The 27,960-nt window shown below is 31.8% G+C and overlaps 1 protein-coding gene across 1 annotated transcript in view; it reads right to left on the reverse strand.

The window, feature by feature from the left end:
* The window catches only part of NID2 (nidogen 2), a 99,120-nt gene that overhangs the window by 49,796 nt on the left and 21,364 nt on the right, over nucleotides 1–27,960 (reverse strand). Inside the window, exons 3-9 of the mRNA XM_074290541.1 lie at nucleotides 25,265–25,497; nucleotides 21,254–22,038; nucleotides 18,026–18,175; nucleotides 17,524–17,769; nucleotides 4,864–5,064; nucleotides 3,757–3,987; nucleotides 281–424 (exon numbers count right to left, since the gene is read on the reverse strand). Coding sequence (XP_074146642.1) covers nucleotides 281–424; nucleotides 3,757–3,987; nucleotides 4,864–5,064; nucleotides 17,524–17,769; nucleotides 18,026–18,175; nucleotides 21,254–22,038; nucleotides 25,265–25,497 — 1,990 coding nt within the window. The remainder of the gene's footprint in view (nucleotides 1–280; nucleotides 425–3,756; nucleotides 3,988–4,863; nucleotides 5,065–17,523; nucleotides 17,770–18,025; nucleotides 18,176–21,253; nucleotides 22,039–25,264; nucleotides 25,498–27,960) is intronic.

Genomic DNA, 27,960 nt, shown 5'->3' on the forward strand with positions numbered 1-27,960 from the left:
TAGTTTTAAAAATATAACATTTTAAGCTCAAATTTTTTCAGGAATGTTAAAAAATAGCAGATGTTCCATTTTCATAGTACCCAGCCAAAAATAATTTTCCAAAACTTTTCACTTAAATATTATTCACAGAGTATAATGTCTTTAAAAGAATTGTTCTTGGCATCAATAACAGTTCCACACAGCATTGTTGCTTTTTTTGAGGAAAGGAGAATTTTTGAAGAAAAATCATATTTGCTTCTACAAAACACAAAGCCAAATGGACAGATGAAGAATTCCTCACCAAAACAATTTCTTCCATCTCCTTGGTAGCCAGTTGTACATTCACATGAATAGCTTAGTCCTGTTCCCACCAGACACTGAGCTCTTATATCACATGCATGGCTTCCATCATAGCAAGGATTTGTTATCAAAGGATCTTTATCCCCTAAAGAGTAAAAATAGAGAACAAAACAACAGCTTGACTATAGTTTGACTATAATTTCTGTTCAATTACTGCATTCATTATGAAGCCATCTTTGTTCTTTCTAGTTCAGTGCTTTACTTTCTCCCACCTTCAAATAATTGTTTTCCTTGGTACTTTTAATAGTACCTTTCAATAAAGGTACTATTTTGTATTACAACTATGTTATTTGTGTATTTAGGACAAAGAAATAATAAAAACGTAAATACCACTTACAAAATATTAAAAGATGTAGGGCAAGGTCTTTATGATTAAGTTATAAGAATATGGGAGAGAATCATACATGATGAAAAATTTGTGGATAGTTTATAATCAGGATTCACATTAAATGAGATCATGGATTCACTGAAGTATACACACAAGTATTATGCATTTCTCTACTAGACTGTAAACTCTATAAAGGAAAGTACTATATTTTATTAAACTAAATCATCTTTCTTCAATGTCTAGAATACTGGTCTATATATAATAGGAAGTTAAGTAAATGTTTCTTGAATAGACTATAATATTGATTAAAAGGATAAAAGAGGTAAGGATGGTGTTGAGGGGATGAAATCTACATATCTTTAGAAAGGAATGCTTCCATTTCTGAGTTCCAGAGCACATAAGGGCCACTATTAGCACATATCCATGACATGACATTAATTCCATTTAGGTTTTACAAATCTAATTTTAATACCAAACAAGTTACCTCTCCTCCCCCACTTGCCACAAATCTCTGAATGGTCTTTCTTTTCTATCAGATGTATATTTAAGGAACATGGACTCACTTTAATGTTCAGAACCATCAAAAAACAAACTCAAAAGTGACAAACTCCACAATGATTTTGGAGATACTTATAATAAAGATTGATATTTCCTTAACAGAACCTTCTTTCTAAATATAATATCAACAATAAGAAATAAAACAACTATTTTAAAAATTAAACTGAATTTTTTAATCAATGGAAATATGATTTTTATCCTTCCCAATTTTTTTCTCCTATACTAATGAAAAGTAAAATATGGATAGTCAAGCAAAACAAATTGACTGTATTCCCTCCCCCCAAATATATCTTAATATGCACTCTGAGTCCATTACTTCTCTATTAGAAGTTCCACTATGAAAAATGTAGTTAGTTATTGCATTAATTAAAGGGCCTAAGTCTTTTAAAGTTTTTTTTGCCTTTACAATATTCTCATATAAATTGTTCTCCTGGTTTTGGTTATTTCATTACACATTAATTCATATAAATTTCTCCAAATTTTCAGGAGAACCATCTGCTTAATAATTTTTTTACAATACACTAATATTACATTGCATTTATAAGCTACATCTTTTTCAATCATTCCCAAAATAAGCATATATCTTAGTTTACAATTCCCTGCAAAAAAGATCATTTTAAAATTTATTTCAGTGCCACAAGGAGGATAAAGAAGAGTACTAATTGAAAAATCAAGAAGATTAAGTTCTACTTTTAAATATATCAATAATATTCGGTGTGAAATTGGGCAAGTCACTTATTTCTAGGCCTTATAGTTTTCTTATGTGTAAAATGAAGATAATAATGCCTCTATTATTTATCTTATTATATTTGGTTAATAATATGTCTTTTATTTGTGTGAAAAGCACAGTATGATCTTTAACAGTAAGATCATATATCTACTTAGAACTATTGTGAAATATGGTGGAAGTTATTAATTTAACCTTACTTTTTCCCAGACTGCATTCTAGTTCTCCCCAAAAAATTTTTAAAATAAATTTCTCCCTCAGTTATTTATGTTTTGCCCTTTACTAAATGCTGGGTTATTGAGTTTTATTGTTTTTGAATCTCTCTTCTCTAATTTGCTCTATCTGATCTATCTCTATTCTATAACTAATATGAGGGATTTTTTTTTTTTGGTAACTGCTCCTTTATAATATAGTTTGAGGTCTAGAAGTGCCATTCCCTTTTCATTGATATGTTTTCTCACCATTTCTCTGAATATTTTAGATTTTGTTTTTCCAAATGAATTTTTTTAATATTTTATTAAGTTCTATAAAGTATGCTCTTGACAATTTGATTGGTCTAGCATTAAAATTGTAAATTAATTTTGGTAATGTAATTTTTTTATTATGTTGGCACAGCCTAGCCATGATCAATGAATATTTCTCCAGTTTTTAAGGAATACATTATAATAGAATGTACACAAGTCTTTTGTGTTCTTTGGGAGTTTGATCCCTACCTAGATACTTTATTTTGCAAAGTAAAAGGATTTCTTTTTTTATTATTGCTTTTTGTGTTTTGTTATTATTTTGTAGTAATGTTGAGGAATTATTTTGTAGCTTGTAATTTTGCTAAATCTATGGTCTCAATTAGTATTTTTGTTGAATCCCTTGGATTTTTCCAAGTAAATTATTATATTTATCACCAGCAAACAAGGATAGTTTTATTTCTTCTTTACTTTATGCTTTTAATTTTGTTGTCTTTTTTTTTGCTGAGGTTACTAGCATGACAAGAACCATACAAAATAATAACGTGAAGGCTGCTTCATTCCTGTCTTTATTGGGAAACTTGTTAGAGTATGTCTATCACATATGATGTTTACTTTTAGTATTAGATAGATTGTTTTATAATATTAAAAAGACCCCGGTATATCTACTTGTATAGTTTTTTGTTTGTTTTTGTTTTCTGCTTTTTTTAACTATAAAATTATTATGACTTCTCAAAAGCTTTTTCTGTTATTGAGATGATCATGTGCTTTTAGATGTTTTTTTTTTAATGTAATTAATTCTTTTGATGGTTTTCCTAATGTTGAACTATCTTTGTATTATTAGAATGAATCTCATTTGACCATAATGAGTGATTCTCAAGAAAAATCACTTCAATCTTACAGGATTTTGTTTAAAATATTTAAGTTAATGTTTATTCTTAGTATCTGTACATCTATCCTAATATTAGGACTACAGTTTTTTCATGAAAAGATTACAATAGAATACTTTCTCAGTTTTAAAAAATAACTTATAAAGAATGGATACTAATGGCTTTTTAAAAGAGCATATGAATGCATTAAAGTCAGGAGGCTTTTTCCCCCCTTGGTTTTTTTTTTCTTTATGGCTAGATCTGTTTACTTTTCTGAGACTGAGCTATTTAAGATTTTTACTTGGTCTTCTGAAAAATATAAATAAAATTTTCATTACACTATCCAAATTTTAGAAATTATTTCTTAGAAATTGGAAGAAAAGAATCAGAAAATATTTTCTGAAAGAACTTTTGAGATCAGATAAATGAATAAAGATTAAAATATAACCTTTGCCAATAAAATGATTTTCTTACCTTCCTTGGGGCCAATCTGATTGGTCATAGCATATCTAAGCACGTTTTCTTCCTCATTATAAAAGGCAAAAATTCGATCCACATTTAGCTGTTGAGTTGTAGGAACAAGCCTAGGGTTAGGAATATGTTTACAATCCTGGTAAGTAATATTCTGGTGTACATGATAAGAGAATGTTTGATTGATTTCACCAAATGAAAGATAATATTCTCTGGAGGTTGTAGAAGTCACAGCTGCAAAGGAAATGTTAAATTGTGAAATGAAAAGCATTCTTTTAAAAATAGATGTTCTAGACCACCAGCCCTGAAGTCAGGAGGACCTTAGTTCAAATCTGAACACAGACACTTAACACTTCCTACCTGTGTGACCATAGGCAAGTCACTTACCCCCAATTGCCTCAGCAAAAATAAATAAATAAATAAATAAATAGATAAATAAATAAATAAATGTAGCTGTTCTAATTTGGTACAAGATGTTCTAATTCTTAAAACATGTGGTTAATTAGGAAACCTGCAAACAATATATAGGATACAGAAATTGCACCAAATCAGCATACTGAACATTTTGAAATATAAAAGAAAACAAAGTATACTATTTTGAGAGCAATATTTCTCCCAGCATTATAGAAATTAAAGCAAGTCTGAATAAGTAATGAAAAAAAGAAAAATTATTATTTTTTGTTTGAATAGTATTTTGATAAGAACCTCCCCCAGAAGAGACAATTCATGATTATTCTGTCCTTTAGTTATTCTTATATGGTATAAGGGTTAATCAGCTAGAGATTGATTCATGCCTTCTATCTCTACATTCTCTCAGGGTGAAGTTAATCTTCTTTACATGCCAGGAGTAAATGTAAATAGGGCTATCTATTACAGGTCTGATCAAAACTTTAGTGAAGATTGTAGTCATTAGCTTAAAACAAACTTTATTAGCTCTGAACTTCCATTATCCTTATATTCCAAAGCCCAAAGAAATATAAAGTTAAGTATATTTTTTATTTAAAATCAGAGGCTATCATATAGAGAGCATTATTGTTCATGAAGAATAGTATCTAAGATTTTATTTGATATGTAGGAAATATAGAATAATTGAAAAAAAGTTATATATACCCAAATTAGAGTAGTGGTAAATCTCCTTGTATGGTGCAATATATGCTGTAAAATTTGCTGGAATGAAAGGCACCTTGCCTCGAATATCTGTCTTAACACTTAGATAGTTTTCTGAATCAAGTCCTTCAGCAGTATGAATAATATGAACTTTCTCTTCTCCTGGATAGAAGGTGATGTCCATCTGATTACTGAAAGTAGCACCTTTTAACAGAAGAAAAACAAGACAGTAAAAGAGAGAAAAAGAAATAAGTCTTGTTCAGTTCTTTCTCCTTTTCATTTCTTTTACATTTCAGAAATAACTAAGATTATCAAAAAACCATAATCAGTAAGCATCAGTTGTTAGAGGTGTCAGAATGAAGAAATGATAAGCAGTATAGAAAACTCCCCTCCATAAAACTTCTCCAAAAAGATCTAGAAAATGCACCAAATCAAATCCTGATAGAGAAATCTAGAAAAAGTCACAATAAGTTGTGACTCAATTACAATTTTTTATTCTCCCCTCAATTACAAGTAAAAACAATTTTTAAAATTTATTTTAAAATTTTTTGAGTTCCAAATTCTCTCACTTCTTTTTGTCTTCCTTACCATGAGAAGACAAACATTTTGACATAGGTTATGTATGTGTAGGCATGCAAAACATATTTCCATGATTTGTAGTCATGTTGAAAAAGAAAAAACCCAAAGAAAAAAACACGAAGAGAAATATTTTTTTAAAAGAATGATTCAATATATACTCAGACCTAATCAGTTATATTTCTGGAGATTTTTCATTATAAGTCCTTCAGAACTATGTGACTTTTGTATTGCTGCGAACAACTAAGTTATTCCCTGTTGATTATCACACAATATTGCTGTTACTGTATACAATGTTTTCCTGATTCTGCTCATTTCACTTTGTATCAGTTCATGTAAGTCTTTCCAAGTTTTTCTGGGAGCATCCTGCTCATCATTTCATTTCTTTTCTTTTTTTAAAAAACATATTTCCATATTAGTCATGTTGAGAAAGAAAAAAAAAGTGGGAGAAATCATGATAAAGGGGGAAAAAAGCAACAACAAAGTAAAAAGAGTATGCTTTGATTTGCATTAAGCCTCCAGCTCTTTTTCTGAATGGGGATGGCATTTTCCATCCCAATTGTATTAGAATTGTCTTGGATTACTTGCCTAAGAATGGCTAAATTTATCATAGCTGATATCTGGCCTCAGACACCAGTTCTGTGATGCAGGGGTAAGTAACTTGACTTTCTTCATCTATAAAAGGAGCTGGAGAAGGAAGTGCCAAGTCATTCCTGTATCTTTGCCAAGAAAACCCCAAATGCAGTCAAAACAATGAATGAAACACAACTGAATAAAATTTATATTTTGGAAGAATTTGAAGATCAAAAAGGAAAAGAAAATATATTCCACTGAGTTTTTCCTACAAAAGAAATATTCTATTTGGAAAACAAACTATTGCTTATATATGAAGGTAACAAGTTTTAAACATAATAATTTATTTGGAATTTATAGAATCAAAGACTAATATTTCATTAAAATATTTTGTTTTCATTAGCCAGAATCCAATTCTTATCCTCCTACTCCAGACACCTCCCTCAAATAAGAACACAAGAGAAACAAAACCCATTTCAAACATCTAGTCAAAACAAATTTCTACATGGCCACATGCAAAAAATATATTTTTTTGAACTTTCCATTCTGAAGTCTTCATATCTCTCTGACTAAATGAATATCATATTTCTTCAAGTATAATGATGGCTAGTAAATACTCTGAGAAGAGTTTGGCATAATATTCCAAAACTTTTATATTGTTGTTAGATGATTCTATAATTGTGAGCACTACCCCCCCACCATGTTCTCATTGTTTGCTACCTCAAAAAGAGCCAAAATGTCCATCAGTTGTGGAATGGATGAACAAATAGTTACATATGATTTTGATTGAATACTATTGTGCTATAAGGAATTATGAGCAGAATATAATTAAAATGACACTTTTAACTAAATCAAACTTAGTTATTCAGTGCCATACCAATTGAGCTGCCAAAAATTTTATTTTATAAAGCAAGAAGAAAAATAACAAAATTCATCTGGCAAGTAATGAAAAAAATGCAAAAGGAAAGTGATTTGGCCATACTAGACCTGAAACTATATTATAAAGCAGCAGCCATAAAAACTTGGCTAAGAAATAGATGGTGGATAAGTGGAATAAGTTAGTTACCCAAGACACTATAATCAATAACTATAGTAGTCTACTGTTTGATATGTCCAAAGACTCCAGCTTCTGGGATAAGAACTCAATATTTGACAAAAATTGTTGGACAAACTGGAAAACAGTACAGCAGAAACTAGGCATAGACCAACATATAACAAGATAAGGTCAAAATGGGTTCATGTTTTAGACATAAACAGTGATACTGTAAGCAAATTAGGAAGCAAGTGATAATTTACCTGGAATCTCTTTTAAGAAAAGAAGAATTTATGATTAAGCAAGAAATAGAGAGTATTATAAAATGTAAAATGGATAGTTTTGATCACATTAAATTTAAAAGGTTTTGCTGAAACAAAACTAATACAGACAAGATTAGAAAGAAAACAGGAAACTGGGGGGAAATTTTTTTACATCAATTGTCTCTGATAAAGGCTTTATTTCTCAAATATATAAGAGTGTATATATATATATGTATACATATATATACACATATATATGTATATATATATATATATATAGTCAAATGTATAAAAATGTAATTTCCTTATTGGTAAATGGCCAAAAAAATAAACAGGCAGCTTTTAGATGAAGAAACCAAACCTATCTATAACTATATAAATGTTTTAAATGATTATTGACAAGAGAAATGCAAATTAAAACAACTACGAACTACCACCTCATACCTATCAGATTGGCTAATATGAAAGAAAATAAGAAATGTTAGTAGGGATGTTGGAAAATTGAACCACTAATTTACTGTTGGTGGCATTGTGAACTGATCTAACCATTCTGGAAAGCAATTTGAGTCTGGGGAGATGATGGAGTAGATCAGGAAATTCCAAGCTCTTCAGATTTCTCACACAAATGAAATAAAAATATATATAGGGTGGTAAAAACAAAGAAAGAATTGGAACAGAACAGTAGTTCTTCTGGGACGACCTGAAAAATCCACCGCTGTCTATGGCACTTACAGGAGGGTGGAGTTCTTGGTTTTGAGTTCCAGGCTAGAGGGAGGACCTGAGGCCAGAGACACCATCCCTTATACCCTAGGACTAGGAAAAAAAAAAAAGTAGGCAAATGAGAAAGAATCCAGAATAGAAAGTGGCTAAGGAAATTGAAAACACCAGGGTTCATCTTCAGAGGAAGATACTGAATCAAAAAAAAAAAAAAAAAAAAAAAAAGCCTTTTCTATGTTTAAGAGTAATATTAAAAGGTCACCTGCCCAAAAGAATTCATAGAAGAACACAAAAAAGACTTTAAAAATGAAATCAGAGAGACTGAGAAAAAAAAATCCAAGAAAAGCAATAGTATAAAAAGAAAGGCAACCAATTAGAAAAGTAGATCCAGAATCTTAAAGAAGAAAATGACTCATTGAAAACTAGAATTGGACAAGGAGAAACCAGTAAAGTTATAAAAGAATAACAAATAATAAAACAAAATATAAAGAATGAAAAAATTGAAGAGAATGTAATGCATCTCATAAGAAAAACAATTGATCTAGATAAAGAACAGATAAAGAAGAAAAACATGAAATAAGGAGGCTGCCTGAAAGCTATGATAAAAAAAAAAAGAATATTGATATAATAATATAGGAAACAAAGAAAATTAACTGGAAGTGTTAGAACATGAGGGGAAAGTAGAAGTAGGAAAAAAAATCTACCTAAAATTCCCTAAAAGAGCTATCCTACAAAGAAAACCTACAAGAAATCATAGCCCAAATCTGAAATCTCCAGGTAAAAGAAAAAATTTTAAGAGCAACAAGGAAAAAAAAACCCAAAACAATTCAAATACAGCAGTCACAATTAGAATCACAAAAGACCTAGCAAGCAACTACATCGGAACACTATATATCGAAGAACAAAAGAACTAGACTAGTAGACAAAATATTTTACCCAGCAATGTTAAGCATAATTTAAATGAAAAAAAAGAATGTTCAACTAACTGTCAGACATCGAGGATTTTGTGGCAAAAAGACCTGAACTTAATAAAAACTTTAACATATAAGATCCAAGAGAAATATAAAATAAACATCAAAGACTAATTACAAGGAATCAATAAGGAAAAATTGTTTACATTTTATATATGGAAATATAAACCACATTCTAAGATTGTTATTTATAACTGGGTAGGTTGAAAGAAAGACTGGAATAGAACTGAGTATTATGCGATTCTAAAAAGAAAAACTATGTAGGAAAAGGTAAAAAGAGGAAGAAGTGACATAGGAATTAAATAGGAAAGATAGGCTGGTAGTTCTGGAATCTTACTCTCATTGGAAATGGACTAAAGAGGAAACAATACATACACACATACATACATACACACACACACACACACACATATGTGTAGATAGATATAAAAGTTTTCTAAATTTATAAAGCAATAAAGGGGAAGGTACTAGGATAAGGGTTGGAGCACAGAGGGTGTGTAGATTAACATGAATGAAATAAGATATGTAGAAGGAGGGAAAGGATGGAAGAAGAATATAAGGAAGAGATCCTTGAAGGGAGTTAGGCTAATAGCAAAGCACAGTGGGTAGAAGTAAAACAGATGAGTCAGCAGTAATAGAAAGTAAAAGGTATAAAAAACATAATAATAATTAACAGGAATAGAATTTATTAGAGAAAAAAAGCAGAGATAGTATCAAAGTTAAAACTAAAATAGGTTTAATCAAAAGAGAAAAATAGGGAAACTACACCATATATCAGCTATACTAATAAATATTGTTTTAGACTATTTAAAATCATTTGACATTTGGTTGGAATATTGTTATGATAGATTTAGATGATTTGTTGGTGGATTTTAAAAATATGGAAAGGCTTGAACTTATGAAGGATAATGCTGTTCACCTTCAAAGAAATAGGACAATGTAATACAGCTTTATACATACACACACACATATATATGTATACATTTCTATTATTATAGATGTTTATGTGTATATATGTGCATATCTATGTATGTATAAATATATCCATTAATGTATGAATATATCCATGCTTAATTATAGCCTTCTTGGGGGGAAGATAGAGGAGGAAAGGAGAAAAAAAAAGAGTAAAGTAAAAAATACACAGCAGAGAAAAAAAGAATCTGCAAGGAAACAAAGATGGGCAGCTCTCAACCCAGTGTGTAGTATTTATTATATAGCCTTCTTGAAATCAAAATTTATTGTTTCATATTTGAAATCTCCTATGGTCTGCTGTGCACAGGACAATTTTTTCTATTTTGTATTTAAGTTTTAAATTAGTATATTTTAAAAATTAAAACCTGTGCATATCCTTAGCCCCAGTATTACTAAATCTATCCCAAAGAGATTAAAAAAAAAAAAAAGATCTATATGTACACAGATACTTAGAGTAACTCTTTTTGTAGTGGAAAAGTATTGGAAATTGAAAGGATGGGAAATTGAGGAATTGCTGAAAAAGTTATATGTGGCATGTAATTATAATGGAGTGTTAATTATACTGTAAGAAATGATGAGCAGGATGCTTTCAGAAAAACCTGGAAAGACTTACATGAATAGAAATGAGCAGAATCAGAAGAACACCATACACAGTAACAGTAATATTATACAATGACCAACCATGAATGACTAAGATATTCTCAATCATATAAAAATACAAGATAATTGTGAAGAACTTATGATGAAAAATGCTATCCACTTCCAAAGGAAAAAACTGATGGAATCTGAATGCAATGGACCTTTTTTTTTTTTTTTTTTTTTTTTTTTTTTTTTTTTTGGTCTGTGTTTTCTTTCATAGCATGGAAATAGGGCTGTTTAAGGAGGACTAGAATCTCTGGTGTGAGGCATTGCTAAGTTTTTTTCAAGGCCATATGTTCATCTACCTTTGGTGTCTTAATTTTGGCATTTAACCAGCCTGTGGCTCCATTGCATATGCAGCAGACACACCCTGGTAAGCCATCTCTGAAGAAAGACTAGACCAATTTGAAGGTAACTGACAGACCTCAAAACCATTGTGCATTAAGAAAATAGCTAGCTACCTCAGGCATGTGAAAACTTCAAGTAGAATGGGTAGATAAGAACAATTTGATCCAATAGCTATGAAGGTGTATGAAGCAGATATTGTAAAGCACTTAGGGCTTGGTCATATTGATATAACACTAAAATCACCTACTGTGTCCCAAGTTAAAATCAGTAGCCTTGATTTCTGTCTGGTCACTGGAAAAGAGTGAAATTGAAGATTCTGAGCAACTTTATCTCACTTAAATCCAATGCAAATCACATGCAAATCAAATTTAAATTAAATTAAATCACATACAAATAAAGACATCACCTCATGATATCTTTGGTCCTTTTCAAAAATGAAGAACAACAATAACAACATGGAAATATGTTTGGGGCAGCTAGATGGCGCAGTGGATAGGGCATCAACCTTGAATTCAGGAGGACCCGAGTTCAAATCTGATCTCAGACATGTAACATTTCCTAGCTGTGTGACCCTGGGCAAGTTACTTAACCCCAGCCTCAGGGAAAAAAAAAAAACACAAAAAATAAATATATTTGGCATGACTGCACAAGTATATAACCTTTATCCAATTGCCTACCTTCTTAAAGTGAGAGATGATGGGAAATAATTTGGAACTCAATAATGTAAAAAGTAAAACTTAGAAGCTGTTTTTGCGAATTTGGGAAAAATACTAAAAAGAGAAAACAAATTAATAAGGGTTGAATATATAATTAAAAATAAACGGAAATAGGGATTTTATAAGGATATGACTGAAGGAAATTTTTATGGCTCCTTGTTTCAAAGATAATAGGGGGGAGAGGCAAGTAAGTCAGTCCTTTCATTGACAGAGATTATAGCTCCTACCTGAATTGGTCAACTTTCTAGTGACCAACGATTCAACAAGCATTTATTAAGTCCCTACATGTCAAGCACTATGATTGCTGTTAGATATACAAATCCTCTCCCAAAAGTAGCCTCCTACCATCGAGGAGCTTTCATTTTCTAAGGGAAACAATGCATGCACATGTAAATAACTACGAGGAAATGGAAAATTATATATAAAACCAAAAAAGCATTAGTGTCATGTGCAAAAATGTTTGTGGGAGCCCTCTTTGTAGCGGCAAGAAACTGGAAACTGAGTGGATGCTCATCAATTGGGGAATGGCTGAATAAATTGTGGTATGTGAATATTATGGAATATTATTGTTCTGTAAGAAATGACCAACAGGATGATTTCAGAAAGGCCTGGAGAGACTTACATGAACTGATGCAGAGTAAAATGAGCAGAACCAGGAGATCATTATACTGGCAACAACAAGACTAATATGATAATCAATTCTGTTGGACATGGCTCTCTTTAACAATGAAAGGATTCAAACCAGTTCAGCTTGTTCAGTGATGAAGAGAGCCATCTACACCCAGAGAGAGAACAGTGGGAACAGAGTGTAGAATACAACATAGCATTCTCACTCTCTCTGTTGCTTGAATTTTGTTTTCTTTGTCAGTTTTTCTTTTCCTTTCTTCTTGATCTGATTTTTCTTGTGCAGCAAGATAACTGTAGAAATATGTATACATATAATTGGATTTAACATGTATTTCAAAATATTTAACATGTTTTGGACTACCTTACCTGCCAGCTAGGGGAGGAGGTGGGGGGAAGAAGGGGAAAATTTGGAACAAAATGTTTTGCAAGGGTCAATGTTGGAAAAATTACCCATGCATATGCTTTGTAAATAAAAAAAAAAAAGAAATACATTTAAAAAAGAAAGTATTAGGGTAATAGCTAATAGCTGACTCATGAGAGACTTAGATGGAGGACTAGACATTTTTTCTGATCCTCATTATCTCTCAAATTCCAAAATAATAACTGTGCTTATGACATAAACTATTTGCAACTGTCTCTATAGATTAAGACACCAAAAACTCTAGTGAAGTAACAAATTGATGATTTAATAGAAAGGTTTATCCCTATTATCTAATATACTCATTCAACCCTCTTTCTCCCATTAGCTCAATAATCTGCCAGGGTAGTACAATGGGATTCACTGGGCTTGTGCTCTGGCATCCATTTAATAATTCTCTTGCTGCTACCACAGTCTCTGCTAGTCCACTCCAATATCACTCCACCCCCATTACTATGGAATTATTATTGTAGTAGCAAGCAACAAGAATCAAATCTTCCCCATCTTCCACCAGTGTTGATGGTGTGGAAGCATAAGAAAGTTTTTATACTCCATCTGTTTTGTTATTTTGCTTTACTAAACCAATATTCAACAACAAGAATAAAACTCCTAAAGGACAGAATTATTTGGGACAGAGTACCATTATATGTATGTGCCTCCAACCAGGCTCAAGGGAAATAGAAGTGGCAGTCAGCTGAAACCAGTTCTGTACTCCTTCTTCCCCCAGCAAAAAAATTAATGTCCCAATATAGAGACTGAAATAGTTTTGAGATCCAGACTCCCAGAAACTACCATCAAAGGGAAAAATAGACTGAAATTGTGAAATATTTCAGGAGTAATAATGAGCACAACAGATGAATCTACAGGGTAGATAGTAATAATAAAAGGGGAAATGACCTCCATGATTTGAAATAATAGGTTGATGTGGTGAAATGAGGTGAAACTCCAAATGAATTGAATAAATATTGTAAACAAACAAACAAACAAACAAAAAAAGATGCATCAACACTAATGAGGCAGAGGGCTCTGTGGATTACCAAATGAGCATAGAACTACAGCAGAATGTTTCTTAATTGTTCAGGAGAAAAAAAAAAAAAAAAGGACCCTACAACAACAGAAGTAATTTGCAAAATAGAAAAATTTGAATCCATGGTGGCAACTCTTTCCAAAGAAGGGAGAACTGAATATGAATACAATATATAAAAATGAAAGACAAAGTTGAAGAAGAGAAACAAAAAGCATTATTGTTAAATAAACACAAAGCAGAGCTATATTGAGTGACCTCCCAACTCCTACCCCCAAAAAAATCATCCAATGAGATCTAGAAAATGCTCTAGACCAAATCCTAATTAGAAAATTTAAGGAAAAGTCACAGCAAGTCATTATAGAGAGAAAGTTCAAGTTCTTTGAACACTGGAGATGGGGTTTTGTTATGGGAACAACATACTAGTTAGTAACTGCTAAGGATCTAATTCTGACCAGCAGAATAGATAGATCCCTTCATGTGAAAGGATGATAAGGATGCAAGGAGACTGAGAGGCAGTTGTATTCTCTGACCTCTTTCCTCTTCTCTCTTGCCTCCAATTTCATTTCCAATTCATAAGCAACATCTGAGCCAGTAAAAGCTGCTTTATAATTCCTTAAAGTGTGTTATAATTCACAGCTGTGGGGGGCTTCTGGAGAATCATCCTGCTCCTTCAGACTTAGGCATGGTCCTTTATAGGCTACATGGCATATCTGAGAGAGAGCAATCAATGCCTCATTGCCTCTAACAACTCCCCCTTTTTTATTAATAAAACTGAGTGTTCTCCTTAGCACCTCTGTCTAGGAATCTCCAAAACCTAAACTTCTTTCCTCAAGTACCTTCCAATCCTTAACAAAGACCTGTAACAAAAAACTGTACCTATTAGGTTCTTACTAAGTGCTAATGAGATAATGAGATATTAGGTTCTTACTAAGTGCTAAGTCAGTACTTAACAATTCTCTAGTTCCGGCCTTTAAGGGGAGTTTTACCCCTTTGAACTTCTGGGGAGGAGCTTACATGTTTAAGAGGAGCAAGTTCATTGATTGAAGTATTTCTCCCACAAGCCCCTGAGTTATTCCACTCCCATTTTCTGGGAGGATAAAAGAAGTTAGAGTCTGGAAAGTCAGTTCTGGATTGAATCAAGGAGAAGACGTCCCATGGATTCGCAAGTGAAGAGGACAGAGAAAAAGATTCACAGAGAAAAGAAACCTCCTCCCAGAGAAGGATTACAACTGAGAGACAATCAGAACTTTACAATTTGGTGCCCAACACGGGGCAAGGACTTTTGCTTATCCTGACAAGGACTTATTCTGAGCCCTTCAAAGGAACTAGCCCGGACCTTCACATGTCCCATCTTCCTTCCTGGACTGACTATCAGTCTCGAGATCTTGTCTCCCTTCTCATGGTCAGTCCAGCCAGCTCATGAGGTCCCTGTATCCTCAACCCCACACTTGGGTTACCACTTACACCAGACTGTCAGGGAACACTATTCTAAGTCAGGGTCTTACATACAAGTCTTTGGGAATATCCCAAAGTGGATAAACACTTGAAGATGAGTGATTAGGAGGTGTGAACAGTCTGTCTTTTATTCAGTCATTCTCTCAGTGGGGGTAACAGGAAGCAAGAACATGAGTTCTGCTCAAAACTGTCTATTTATGCTTCTTCTCTTCTAGGATTACCTTGTGCTCAGCTCACTTAGTACATAGATGGAACTACAGAAGGGAGACTGCTGGAGTTAGCGCTGTGGCCCAGGAGGAGATCTAACACCCCCCCTCACTACCTCAAGGAACCTGCCTCAGAGGCCAAGCCCCTTTTTATCTTCTGGGCCCACCCTACCAGCTAATATGACATACAGGTGTTGAATCTTGTGAGATGTTATGGAGGCAAACTTTCTGACAAATGGAAAAGAAGATTGTAGTCAGAGCAGATATTTTTATAAGTCTCTCATCAGTCTCCTGGCTCAGCCATTTGATGTGTTGGCCCATTTAATTACCCCGACTGAAAAAGTCTTACTGGGTCTCTTCTCCCTTTCCTTCCCCCAGGGTTACTGAAGGAACTCTCCTGGGAGGATCCTACTCAGGAATAGCTCTCAGGTACTGCTGCTTCTTTGTTTTTTATGCTTCTTGTGTCCTTGTTCGGGTGCCATTTGTTACAGGAGCCACCTATTAGTAACTGCTGGGAATCTAATTCTGACGAGCAGATGGATCCCTTCATGTAAGAGGATAATAAGGATACAAGGAGACTGAGAGGCATTGCATTCTCTCCTCTTCCCTCTTGCTTTTGATTTATTTCATTCCCAATTCGCAGTTATGAGGGATTTCAGAGAATTGACCTGTCCCCATAACACTCAGGTGTGGTTCTTTACAATAAGCTAAGAAGTACATTGAGGAGACAGAGCATTCAAAAATGGGGAGTCAGTCAGAGAAAATGCTTAGAATGAGAAAATGGAATGTTTTTGTCAGAAGGAATAGCAATCAGGCCAGTATCACTAGATCGTATAGTATGTAAAAGAAGAAAGGTGTAAGAAGATTGAAAAGATAGGAGAAGGAAAAGTTATGAAAGCTTGTAAATACCAAACAAGACTTTATGTTTGGTCCTGAAATTAATAAGGAGTTACTAGAGTTTATTGGATTGGAGGAGAGGAGGAAGGCATGATGCTATGGTCACAACCAGACTTTAAGAAGATCAATCTGAAAGCTGACCAGAGCATAGACTAGTGTGGGGTAAGATCTGTGACAGGCACACCAGCAGTAATTTATTGAAATTGTCCAGGTGTGAAGTGATAAGGATCTGAATTGGGTTGAAATTTCAGAGAAGAATAAGAGATGTGAGATAGTGGCAGAAAGCTGAGTGTCTGGGAGGATGGTGGCACCCAAAATAGTAATAGCAATGTTCAAAAGATTTTTTTGGGAAAAATATTCTGAGTGTAACATGTCTATGAGTCATCCAATTGAAGACATCCAATATGCAGTTGGTAAAGAGAGACTAGTGTTCAGGATAGAAGTTATATGTGCAAATAGATCTAAGATCATTGTATACAGACAATAATTGATTCTATGGGAGCTGAAGTAATTAGCAAGTGAAACAGTAGAGTGGGAAAAGAGGACCATGGTCCAGCTAATATCCATAGTTAGTCATGACATGGATGAAAATTCCACATAGAAAGTGTAAGAAAACCAGGAGAGAGCAGTGTCACAAAAATCTTCTAGAGATGAGAGAGTATCCGAGAGAAGAACGTGATCAACAATGTCAAAAGCTGAGAAGAGGTTAAAAAGAAAGGATAAAGATTCAACATAAGCAGTTTGACTTGATAAGACAGAAAGTAATGAATAATGGTAATGAGCCTTTATTAAATTGGGATAATAGTTCTCAGACAACAAATACAGTCTGTCACTACATTGTGATCCTTTTTAAATGGAAATTATATTCCACTGATCCAGCCCTTGAAAACCCACATCATGATTAGGCTTTAGATTAGTGGAGGAAAGTCACAGAAAGCCAAAAGTATTTACCAAACTTTTATCTGAATTATGTAATTATCATAATATTCTATGAGCATGAATTTTATCTTCCTTCCTTCTTTAAAAGCAATATTATTTATCTGTGTGTCTAGAACCTAACATAGTTCCTAACATATGCTTTTGTAAATGTTTGTTGGATTAAATGAACACAAAACATCTTTGGCATCATCAAGACTTTGTACTAAAAATCTGGGACATGACTACAGCAAATAATCTAAAGTTCAATTGAACATGTGCTCTTCTAGAAATGAACTGTATTACTTACCAGTAATGCTGAAGCCATTCTCATAGCCTGGTTTTTCTAAAGCAAAGAGCCAGCCAAAGAGACCTCCTATTGGAGTGAGGGGCAACAGGGCCTGGGCTGCAAGATGAGGGATGTGGCTGATGGCTACATAGGCTCTCCCATCATTCCCTACGATGTAGGCATGCAGGTCTACCTCACTGAAGGACACTGGAGTCTGTCCTACATGGAGATGCCCATTCACTTTCCCATTGACTCGATGAGGTGCTTCTAAAAGATGGAAAATAGTTACTTCCAGTATCCATAGCAATGAGAGATAGAATATGTGCAGAAAAATAAATTCCATTGATCATTTTAGAAAACTAATTTTTGAGCAAAAAACTCTACTTCCTCCTTGATTGACTTCTGCAGCTAACTTGAAAGTGAGGGAAAAGTTCTCAATAAATAGTCCAACCTACCTCTGAGATGATTTGTCTATATGTAGTTCCCAAAAGACCTTTGCAGAACTGAAACAGAATCTCTTTACCTTCTAGCAAACAATGCTTTCCATTTCCATAGTACTTGGATTGGCAGTGGCAGCAGAAGCCAGTGGAATAGTCTGTACAAAAAGCATGCTGAGAGCATTGACTGTGGTTCTGTTCACATGTTTCCTTGCTGGCAGCCTGATGTATGGATACTGAAAATAAAGGATATGTATGTGAAAAAATGACCATGTTAAAAAGAAGAGCTCCTTAAAATTGAGTCAAGGAAACTTCACCACAAAATCAGATGTTATTTGTGTGTTTGAAAAAGAAATTGCAAAAAAAAAAAAAAAAAAAAAAAAAGTTTTATAATATTATATAGGGCCTAGGGGAATAAATTTGAATGCTGGCAAAAAGTAATGCCTGCTGAAACAGAAGATTACTATTACTTAATTCATAAAGCAAAAAGTCAGAAAAAAATTCCAAAGCAATATACAGTTTTAAAATGCCTACAAAGATAGGGTTTTTTCCCATAGTTTAACCTTTATCAACACATTCCTAAGTTTAGAAAATCAACAAAACAATAAATCATGCCCTGATTTGTAATGATTGATAATTTCTGAAGTTTAAATGCTCATACTGAAAATTTAACAATCAGCTATTGCACACTGCTAATTCTATCATGCCCCTGTGTTTCCTCTGATAAAATATTTGCACCCTGAGAGCAAGAACTTATTTTTTTCATTGTTTTTCCACCATAAGTTTAGTGCCTACCATATTGTTGTTGTATAATCTTTTTTAGTTATTTCCAATTCTTTGTGACTTCTGAGATTTTCTCACTTGTAAATCCAACTGGCCCTGGAGATGTTTTCTTAGGGAGTTCATTGATGTTTTTTCAATTTCTTTTTCTAAATGTTTTTTAAAGTATTTTATCTTTTGTTAATCTGGGTAGTCTATGTTTTTTGTAAATATACATCTATTGCTATTAGATTGTCAAATTTGTTGGCATATAGTTGGACAAAATAGTTCCTAATTATTGCTTTAATTTCTTCATTGGTGGTAAGTTCACTCTTTTCATTTTTGATGCTGCTAATTTGGTTTTCTTTTTTTTTTTCTAATCAAATTAACCAAAGGTTTATCTATTTTGTTCCTTTTTTCATAAACATCTATGATCTATTATGTTTATAGTTTTTCAATATACAATAGCCCCATATTCTTGGAAGTACATTTTAATATATTGTTGTGGCTTCTTTATTAACTTATTTAATAGTTTTAAATCATTATCCCTCCTCCTCCCCATCCATTATCTCTTCCTGGTTTAGCTATCAAGAACATATTGTAAAAGAAGTCATTTGATAAAAGATCCCTTCTTTTTCTATTTTTGCCAATAAATATCTGGAAAGGCAACAAAAATAGAAATATTCATATTCTCAACTATGTATAGTACCTTTATAAAAGCTGTTCATAGGCATAAAAAACTCATAAGGAAATGCAGAAATACAAATATATTTAAAAATAAGTAATAACAATTAAAAGTTATAATTAAAATAGCTTTTAAAATAATTTAAATTTAAATGGAAATTAAATAACTTAATTCTAAGGAACAGATGAGTCAAAGAACAAAAATTACTAACTTTTTTCTCCCAAACAAAATAATATCAATGAAACAACATATCAAAAATTCATGATACAGTCAAAGAAGTCCTTAGAGGAAAATTTATAATACTAAATATGTCTACCACCAACAAAAGAGAGAACTGGGACACATCTAAAAATAAAGAGAAAAAATCATTTAAAAATTGTAATTAAAACCCAAAATAGAAATTCTGAAGTTCAGAAATAAAATTGAAAACAAAATAAAATTAAAAACTATTTTTAAAACCTAACGAGTCATTATCCTAACATATAAATGGGGGAACAAGAATTCAAAATGATCAAAAAAGAAATAAAAGAATTTAATAGAAACTTTAGCTGATTATATGCCTACAAATGAAATGGATAAATATTTTACAATTGTATAAAATGCATTAATTAATAGAACAAGAAATAAGAAAACTTAAATATCTAAAGCTCAGGAAAAAATTGAGCTAGCCATGAAATAACTCTCAAAAAAGAAAAAAATAGGATCAGATTATTTTACAAATAAATTCTATTAGATAGTTCACTAGATTTAATGATTTTAATTATATTTATATATACATATAAATATTCAAAATATATTATCTATAACAATATATTACCTATAAGAATCATGACTGTAATAAACTGTTTTAAAATTATATGTGTTTTACAAATGAAAAAATTAATTACTTAAAGAGGTTATATGACTTACCCAAGATTACACAATACTCTACTTCTAAAAGTCTTTTTCAAATTACATTATATTTCTACATTTTTTCTACTGGGAAATGAAAATAAAATGGTAAAGGAAAGTTTGTCTTTGGGATAATAATTTACTAATTTACTAAGTAACTTACTTATTAAAAGTAACTTACTAAGAATATTAATTCTTATTTTTCATCTTACCTTTTTTGATCTGAATGTTCATGAGTAAGAATACAAAAAAAAATTATCCTCTTATTTTTTACTAAATTTTCTTTATCAATTTTATGTTAAGGGCTTACATCTTCAGAAATGAAAAGAAATCTGATGATAATGATTGCCAGGAGAAAACGATTATTCAGAAATGGAAGAGAAATTGATCATTTCATATAAAGTTCTATTACTTTATTTCTGATAACTGCTCAAAATGGAATATATTCAGTACTTCACTTCTTGCCTTTCATTAGAGTCCATGAGTCATATTGCTGAGGACTGGCTTCCAGCTACATTTTTACAGCTGCATTAGGCATTATAAAAAAAATAAAACAGAAACAAATGTTCAATGGTCTTCATCCATGGAGATTTAAAAAGATAACTAATAACTTCATCAATATAAGCTGACTGAAGATTAAAAAAGCAAAATGAAAAGGTTTATTTTTGCCAACCTTTCAACTCAAAATGATATATCCTATTTTTGAGCCTAGTAGTAATGAGCAATTTCATTTCTTTCCCTCTAATTTTATGGAACATGACTTTTAATAATATTGTTAATTATCATTAGTGGATAAGAATTTCAAAATAGAATTTGCCAATATTCTGGCCAAAAGTAATCTCAGCCCATTTCTAGATACAAAGGATTATAATGATTGTTTTAAACTTTTGAATTTATTGGCTTGCTTAATAGAAAAATAGTGACTTTATCAAACTGATTTTAATACAATTTTAGTATCCCAGCATTATAATATACTTACCATTAGTACTGAAATTGCTCTCTTCTTCCATTCCCATAATATACCTCCCATGATTCAATGGTAGTTTATTTTCTGGAAAAGGATAATTTGTAAGAACAACTCTTTCAGAATAGTCTGAAAGAACTTCCATTTCTGAAGACATAGCTCCACTATCTGGGTAGGGTTGTATAGTTTCATTTTTAAGATAGGAGGGTGAAGCTTCTTTTAAGAGGTCCAGGAATTCTCCCTTGGTGTCTGGTGGAGGTGGGTTTTTAATTCCTCTTTGCTGAGAAGAAGCAGTGTTGCTTTTCAGAAGAACTTCCTCCCCTTGTGTCCCTTTTTCAATTTGATGATACAATAAGTCAGATTCTGTTTTAAGAGATACTGGGACATGACTACTAGGTGGTGGAGACAGCAATTTGAATTTTAGCTCTGGTTCCAGTGAAGAAAACATATTACCATGTTTAGGTTCACTATGATCTACTTGACTATGAGAACTGTCATTTAAGTCAAGTAAATTTTCTGTCTTGCTGTGACTGTTTGATACTAGTTCTTGACCATTCGGTGAGTGTTCACTTTCATCACTCATCATGTTCACTTCATTATAAAAAACCCCAACATAATTCATTTTGTCTTCAGCATAATTACTTTCTAGGACACTGTACTCTTCAGCATTAGTAAGAAAATGCTCCAGAGAATGGGCTATGGAAAGGTTTCCTCTGAAGTTTGCAGGTTCAACATTATTCAGCTGGAATGTGCTGCCAATATGAAAAGCCCATACTCCAGGAATGCCCAGGTTACTTATTCTAAATAAAAAATTAACAATTAGGTGAAGTTGTCATATTTTAATATATATTTTTGAATATTCTTGTAGAGTTAACTCACCTTGCTTTAAAATATGAATTAAGTGTTTTACTCTAGATCACCAGGTCAAATCCATAGTTTTTAGTGATTTTAAAATTAGATGACCCAAACAGATATGGCAATGAAAGCAAATATAACATAATTTTCTTATAAGTTATGTTAACATCTGTTTAGAAACTCTGTATGCATTTAATACCCAAAAATGTAGTTGAAAAATTTAGTGAATAATCCATTATTTTTCAACCAGATTTTTTGCTTGTCACCAGGACAACAAAATCATGATGTCTAGAAACAACCAATTCCATGAAGGCAGAAATTATGGTTTATTTATTTGTATCTCTCCAGTAAAACCAAACTAAACCAAACAAACAAACAAAAAAGTACTATGATTTAAGATCATAATAATTTAATTTAATAATTTAAGTCATTTAATTTATTTGCAAAATAAGGAAGTTGGACCAGATAGCCTCTAAAGGTCTTTCCCAGCTCTAAACCCATGATTTACATATGAATTCTTTGTAAATATTCATTTCCTATAATTGATTCTGATAAGTGAATATTTCACTTTTCACCTGGATTTTTAGCATCATTTAACATAATTGGGAAAGTTAATGCTTACAAATTCCGATAAAAGGTTGAAAAAGAGTTTAATAAACAATAATTAAAAAAAAAAAAAAAAACTTCTTCAGAATAGACTGAAAGAGTTTTCATTTCTGAAGATAAATTTCTACCATGTGGGTAAGCTTCTACATTTCAAAATGGAAAGTACAACCTTCAAATTAATTTTTATTCTAGAAAATTTTCATTTCCATAATTGTGATTTTGGTTTGGCTAAAATGTATAAAAGGATGATTAAATACAAAATATCCCATAGGGAAAATGGCAAAATACAAAGTTAATATGTAATAACAGAAAGAAACAATCAAAATGGTAGAGCTTGTGAAACTTTAAAAAAATATTTCTGGTTCACAAAATTAATTGCTAATTTCCCTACTTAAAGAACAGCTATGTATATTCTCTGCTAAAAAATAGTTTATATACAGACTTTCTTCAATTTCCAACTTAAGCATATCCAATTAGCTCGGTAATAACAATTATATTTGCCTACTAAAGAATATTCTAGCCATCCTTTGATTTTCTAATGAAGTATATCAAGTAGTCTAGTATTAATATCTTAAAATGATACAATGCTACATCTCTATTATTGTAATCATTTTAGAACCTGATTTATGTACTCAAATCCAAACATCACAAAAATGGAATAAACAAACTGATTTCATTCAGTCAACTTATTAATTTTGGCATATCCAAAGATGCTATACTGCCAAAAGCCACAGGATTTCATCAAGAATCAATTAATAGAGAATATGGGTTAATGTGTATAATTGAAAATTCATTGAATTATAATTTATTGAATCCACTGAATTGTAATTCATTGAATTGAATAAAAATGTGAATGTTTTTACAATTTCACTATTTTCATATGGAATTCTATAAAACTAATATTTCCCATTAAAGTAGAAAGAATGCTCTTTAAAATGATTTTAAAGAATGAAAAATTGAAGTTAAATTTTGCTACCATATTTACATTAAATGTAAAAAATGTTGTTTGTATAGTTGACAAAGAGAAATTTAAAGATAGGGGAAAATCTTACAGATGTAAGTATAATGAATTTTATGTGATATAAAAAGTATCACATCCATGGAATTCTATTTGCACCAGCTAATGATAATCTTCAAATACCAATATAATTAAAATATGAATTTTAAAAAGTTAAAATTACCATTCAGCTAGATATGAACTACTCACTTCTCTCATTTCATATATACAGCAAAAAGTGCTGATTTTATTATGTCCTTAAATGCAAGGTCATCTGGAAAACCTGATGATAGGGGGAATTCAAAATTTTGTTTTCCTTTAGTAAGAAAACAAAGTTAGAGGTAATAAAGGGACATAAATTGACTGCATAATTGCTATATAAGTAGCATTCAAAGGACAGTAAGACTTTCCTTTATTGATTTAAAATTGAAAGTGTATTCATATTTAAGGTTGGGTACATTGGGATTAAATCAAAGGATCTGAATGAGGCTTGAATTTAGGGTTGAAGCATTGATAGTTGAACTTGGAATTTCTGATCTGTTTGAGGGAAATGAAAAATTTTTAGAGAAATCTCCTCAAAATGAATGAAACTAAAAGGGTGTTTTTGAAGGTAAATAGTGAAATATGTCTAAGTAGAACATGAAACTTAATAGAAAAATAGAGAGGCAAGAATGTAAGGAAATAAATAGGCAGAAAAATGCTATTAGATGTTCAATAAAAATAATAACATCTATATATTCATGATGTGTAAGGCACCGTGCAAAGCTCTTTATAATTATTTCATTTGATCCAACACTTAGCATGATACCTGGCACACAGTAGACACTTAAGAAATATTGATTGACTGACTGATTTTCTCAATCCTGGAAATCAGGTACTATTATTACTCCTACTGTATAGAAGAAGGAACTGGGACAAAAAGAAATTAAAAGACTTGTCCAGGATAACACACCTATTAAGTATCTGATTCTAGATTTTAATTTTAGTCTTTCTGACTCCAGTTATGGTATTCCATCTGCTGTGCCACCTAATTTTGCATTTAACAAACCAAGTCTCTGAAACATGGAATACTTTTAAGTTGTATTTGCCTTATTATCATGTACACTGCATTTTCTGCATTATTATAACTTTATTAAGTCTACACAATCAACAAAACAATAAAACAAGCCTTGATTTGTTTGCCAATTTCTTTGGTTCATATGTTCTCATTGAAAATTTAACAATAAGCTTTTATTCTAGAGTATGATATAGCACTCCTCTGTGAACAAGAGACTTTTTTTATAATTTTTGGTAGAATAGAAATAGAAACAAAATTAATGAATGTCATTTAATTCTAGCTAGAGACTAATAATATATGGCCTCTAATTAGGAAAATAAATAGGCACGCTATTAGAATGAAAAGCTTTGTTACTGAAGGCCATATCTTTCCCTAGTTATTAATTATTCTTGTATATAACAAAGGTATTGTTTAGAGACTAAAAGCCTTGTGCAGCTTTTAAAACCTCTTCAAATTCAAGTACATGAAAGTTTAGATAAAATAAAAAACTGGGTCAATGTTTATTACTTACTGGTAGAGATTTTTCACAGATTGCTCAGTGCTAGTTACACTAAAATGAAGCCCTTCTTTCTTCTGATAGTCATCTTTACCTTGGCTGAAACCCACTCTAGCTGGGAGTTCAAGCTGTATATCATAAGATTCTTTGGGACGAGTTGCAAAGAACTGAAGACCATTGGTAGGATAAAGAAAGAGAGCGTAGGTATCAAACTCATCAAATGTCAAGACTACCTGAAAAGTGTTATTCTGTGAAAGAAAATCGAACATGAGTTAGAGACAAAACCTTCCTAAAAACATGGACCCCAACAAATCTATAATATTACAGATTTTTTTTCTATTAAGAGCTTTTACTAACATAAAATTTCTCCAAATTCCTTTAATGTAAAACATGATTAATATTTTGAAAATGAAATTTCCTCTTTAACTTAAAGTCATTTCCTGAGAGAAATGAATCAAATCCTTATCTTGAGAAAAAAAAAGGAAGAAAATTATTTTTTAAAAATCCCAAAAAACAAAACAAAACAAAAAAAACCCTTTAACTTTAACTGGAATTGTAAAAGAACTGAATATTGGAACTATATTTCCAGAATGAAGGAGAAGGCAGTAATTGTAGTAATGATTAAAGGTGACTTTGGCTTCAGTATTTCTCACAGTTTATACAATGTAAGTAATTGGTTTTGTCTTTTTTTTTTCCTTCTTACCTATTAATAAATACTAAAGCTGAAAACTTTAATTTTTCCCTAATATTAAGAGAATAGTGGGGTTGAGAGGGAAATTAACAAATGCTTATGGGAAAGAGGTCCTGTTACTTAAAATATAATACTTAATAAACTGGGATAGAGTCTCAGAATGCAGTGATTAATAAGTAAGATGTTATGAGTTTAGTGGTTAATGTGGTAACATATCCCTTTAATATTGTTCTCAGAAATTAAAGGTGCTTTAGATTGAATCTTAGGCTTGAGGTCAAGAAACACTGAATTAAAATTTGATCTTAACCCATTTACTAGCAGTGTAACCCTTGGTAAGTCACTTAACTTACGGCTGCTTCAATTTCCTCAATCATAAAATAGGGGTAACAACAGCATCTACTTCTCAAGGTTGTTATAAGGATTATAGAAGGTATTTTTAATAGCTTTAATTTCAAAAGTTTAATATATTTTTATTTTTTTAAAAAACATGGTTTTCAGCATTCACCCTTGTAAAGCCTTGTGTTCCATATTTTTCTCCTTCCCTTCCCACCACTCCCTTTCTTTAGATAGCAAGTAATATAATATAGATTAAATATGTGTAATTCTTCTAAAGCTATTTCCACATTTATCATGCTACACAAGAAAAATCATATCAAAAAGAAAAAAACCCAAGCAAGCAAACAACAAAAAATGTGAAAATACTGTTATGATCCACATTCAGTCTCCATAGTCCTCTTTTTGGATGTAGATGACTCTCTCCATCACAAGTCTATTGGAATTGGCCTGAATCACTTCAGTGTTGAAAAGAGCCATGTCCATCACAACTGATCATCACATAATCTTGTTGCCACTGTGTATAATGTTCTTTTGATTCTACACACTTCACTTAGCATCAGTTCATGTAAGTCTCTCCAATGATTTCTGAAATCATTCTGGTCATCATTTCTTATGAAACAGTAATATTTCAGTAATTCATATTTCATACCTTATTCAGCCATTCCTTAACTGATGGGCATCCATTCAGTTTCCAGTTCCTTGATACTACAAAAAGGACTGTTACAAACATTTTTGCACTTGTCATTTTCCCTTTATATATGATCTTTTTGGGATATGGACCCATACAGACACTGTTGGTTCAAAAGGTATGCACAGTTGCTTTCCAGAATGGTTGAATCAATTCACAACTCCACCAACAATGTATTAGTGTTCTGATTTTCCACATCTCCTCCAACATTTATCATTATCTTTCCTGTCATTTTAGCCTCTCTGAGATGTGTGAAGAATAATTTGTATTTCTCTAATCAATAGTAATTTGGAGTATTTTTTTATGTGACTAGAGAAATGGTTTTAATTTCTTTGACAGAAAATGGTTTTAAAGTGTTTAGCACAGTATCTGACAATAATATACTTATTTCCTAACTTCCTTATTATGCTTATTTATTACCTTTATTATTTATTAAGAATAAGAGAATCAAGTTAGTAGCAAATATAAAAAAGGACTATCTTTTACCTAGGCTATATGTGAAATAGTAAAGCCTCTGAAGTACAATTATATGAATGAAATGCAGATATATCCTGACAGACAACAAAGCCTAATAGACTCAGGACCTATCTTGTAGCCAGAAAGATCTGAGTTCAAGTGCTGCCCTTGATATATACTATGGGACTCTGGGCAAATCATGTAATCTCTCAGTTCTTCAGGCAATTCTCTAAAAGTTTAAGTAATAGATAGGGTATCAGCTTACAAGTGTGAGAATTTCTTTATCTATTCCAATAAAACAATTTCAAGCCCTATTCCTAAGTAGAACTTCATTTATTTAAGAGATAGGTTAGCAAAAGTTAAGAACTGGGTGAGAGAGGTGTAATTCCTTTTGATTCCTACTGTTTCTGGGGGGAAGGGAGACTATTTTTGAAGAGAAGCTAAAATGGCTGTAGAGTGCTGGATCTTCATTTTACCAGACTAACTGGAGTACAGAGTGATGGAAAGTTTCCATTTACCAAACCAAGAGCTATCAGTGGA

The sequence above is a fragment of the Sminthopsis crassicaudata genome, chromosome 2, assembly GCF_048593235.1.
Source record: "Sminthopsis crassicaudata isolate SCR6 chromosome 2, ASM4859323v1, whole genome shotgun sequence".
Taxonomy (NCBI): domain Eukaryota; kingdom Metazoa; phylum Chordata; class Mammalia; order Dasyuromorphia; family Dasyuridae; genus Sminthopsis; species Sminthopsis crassicaudata.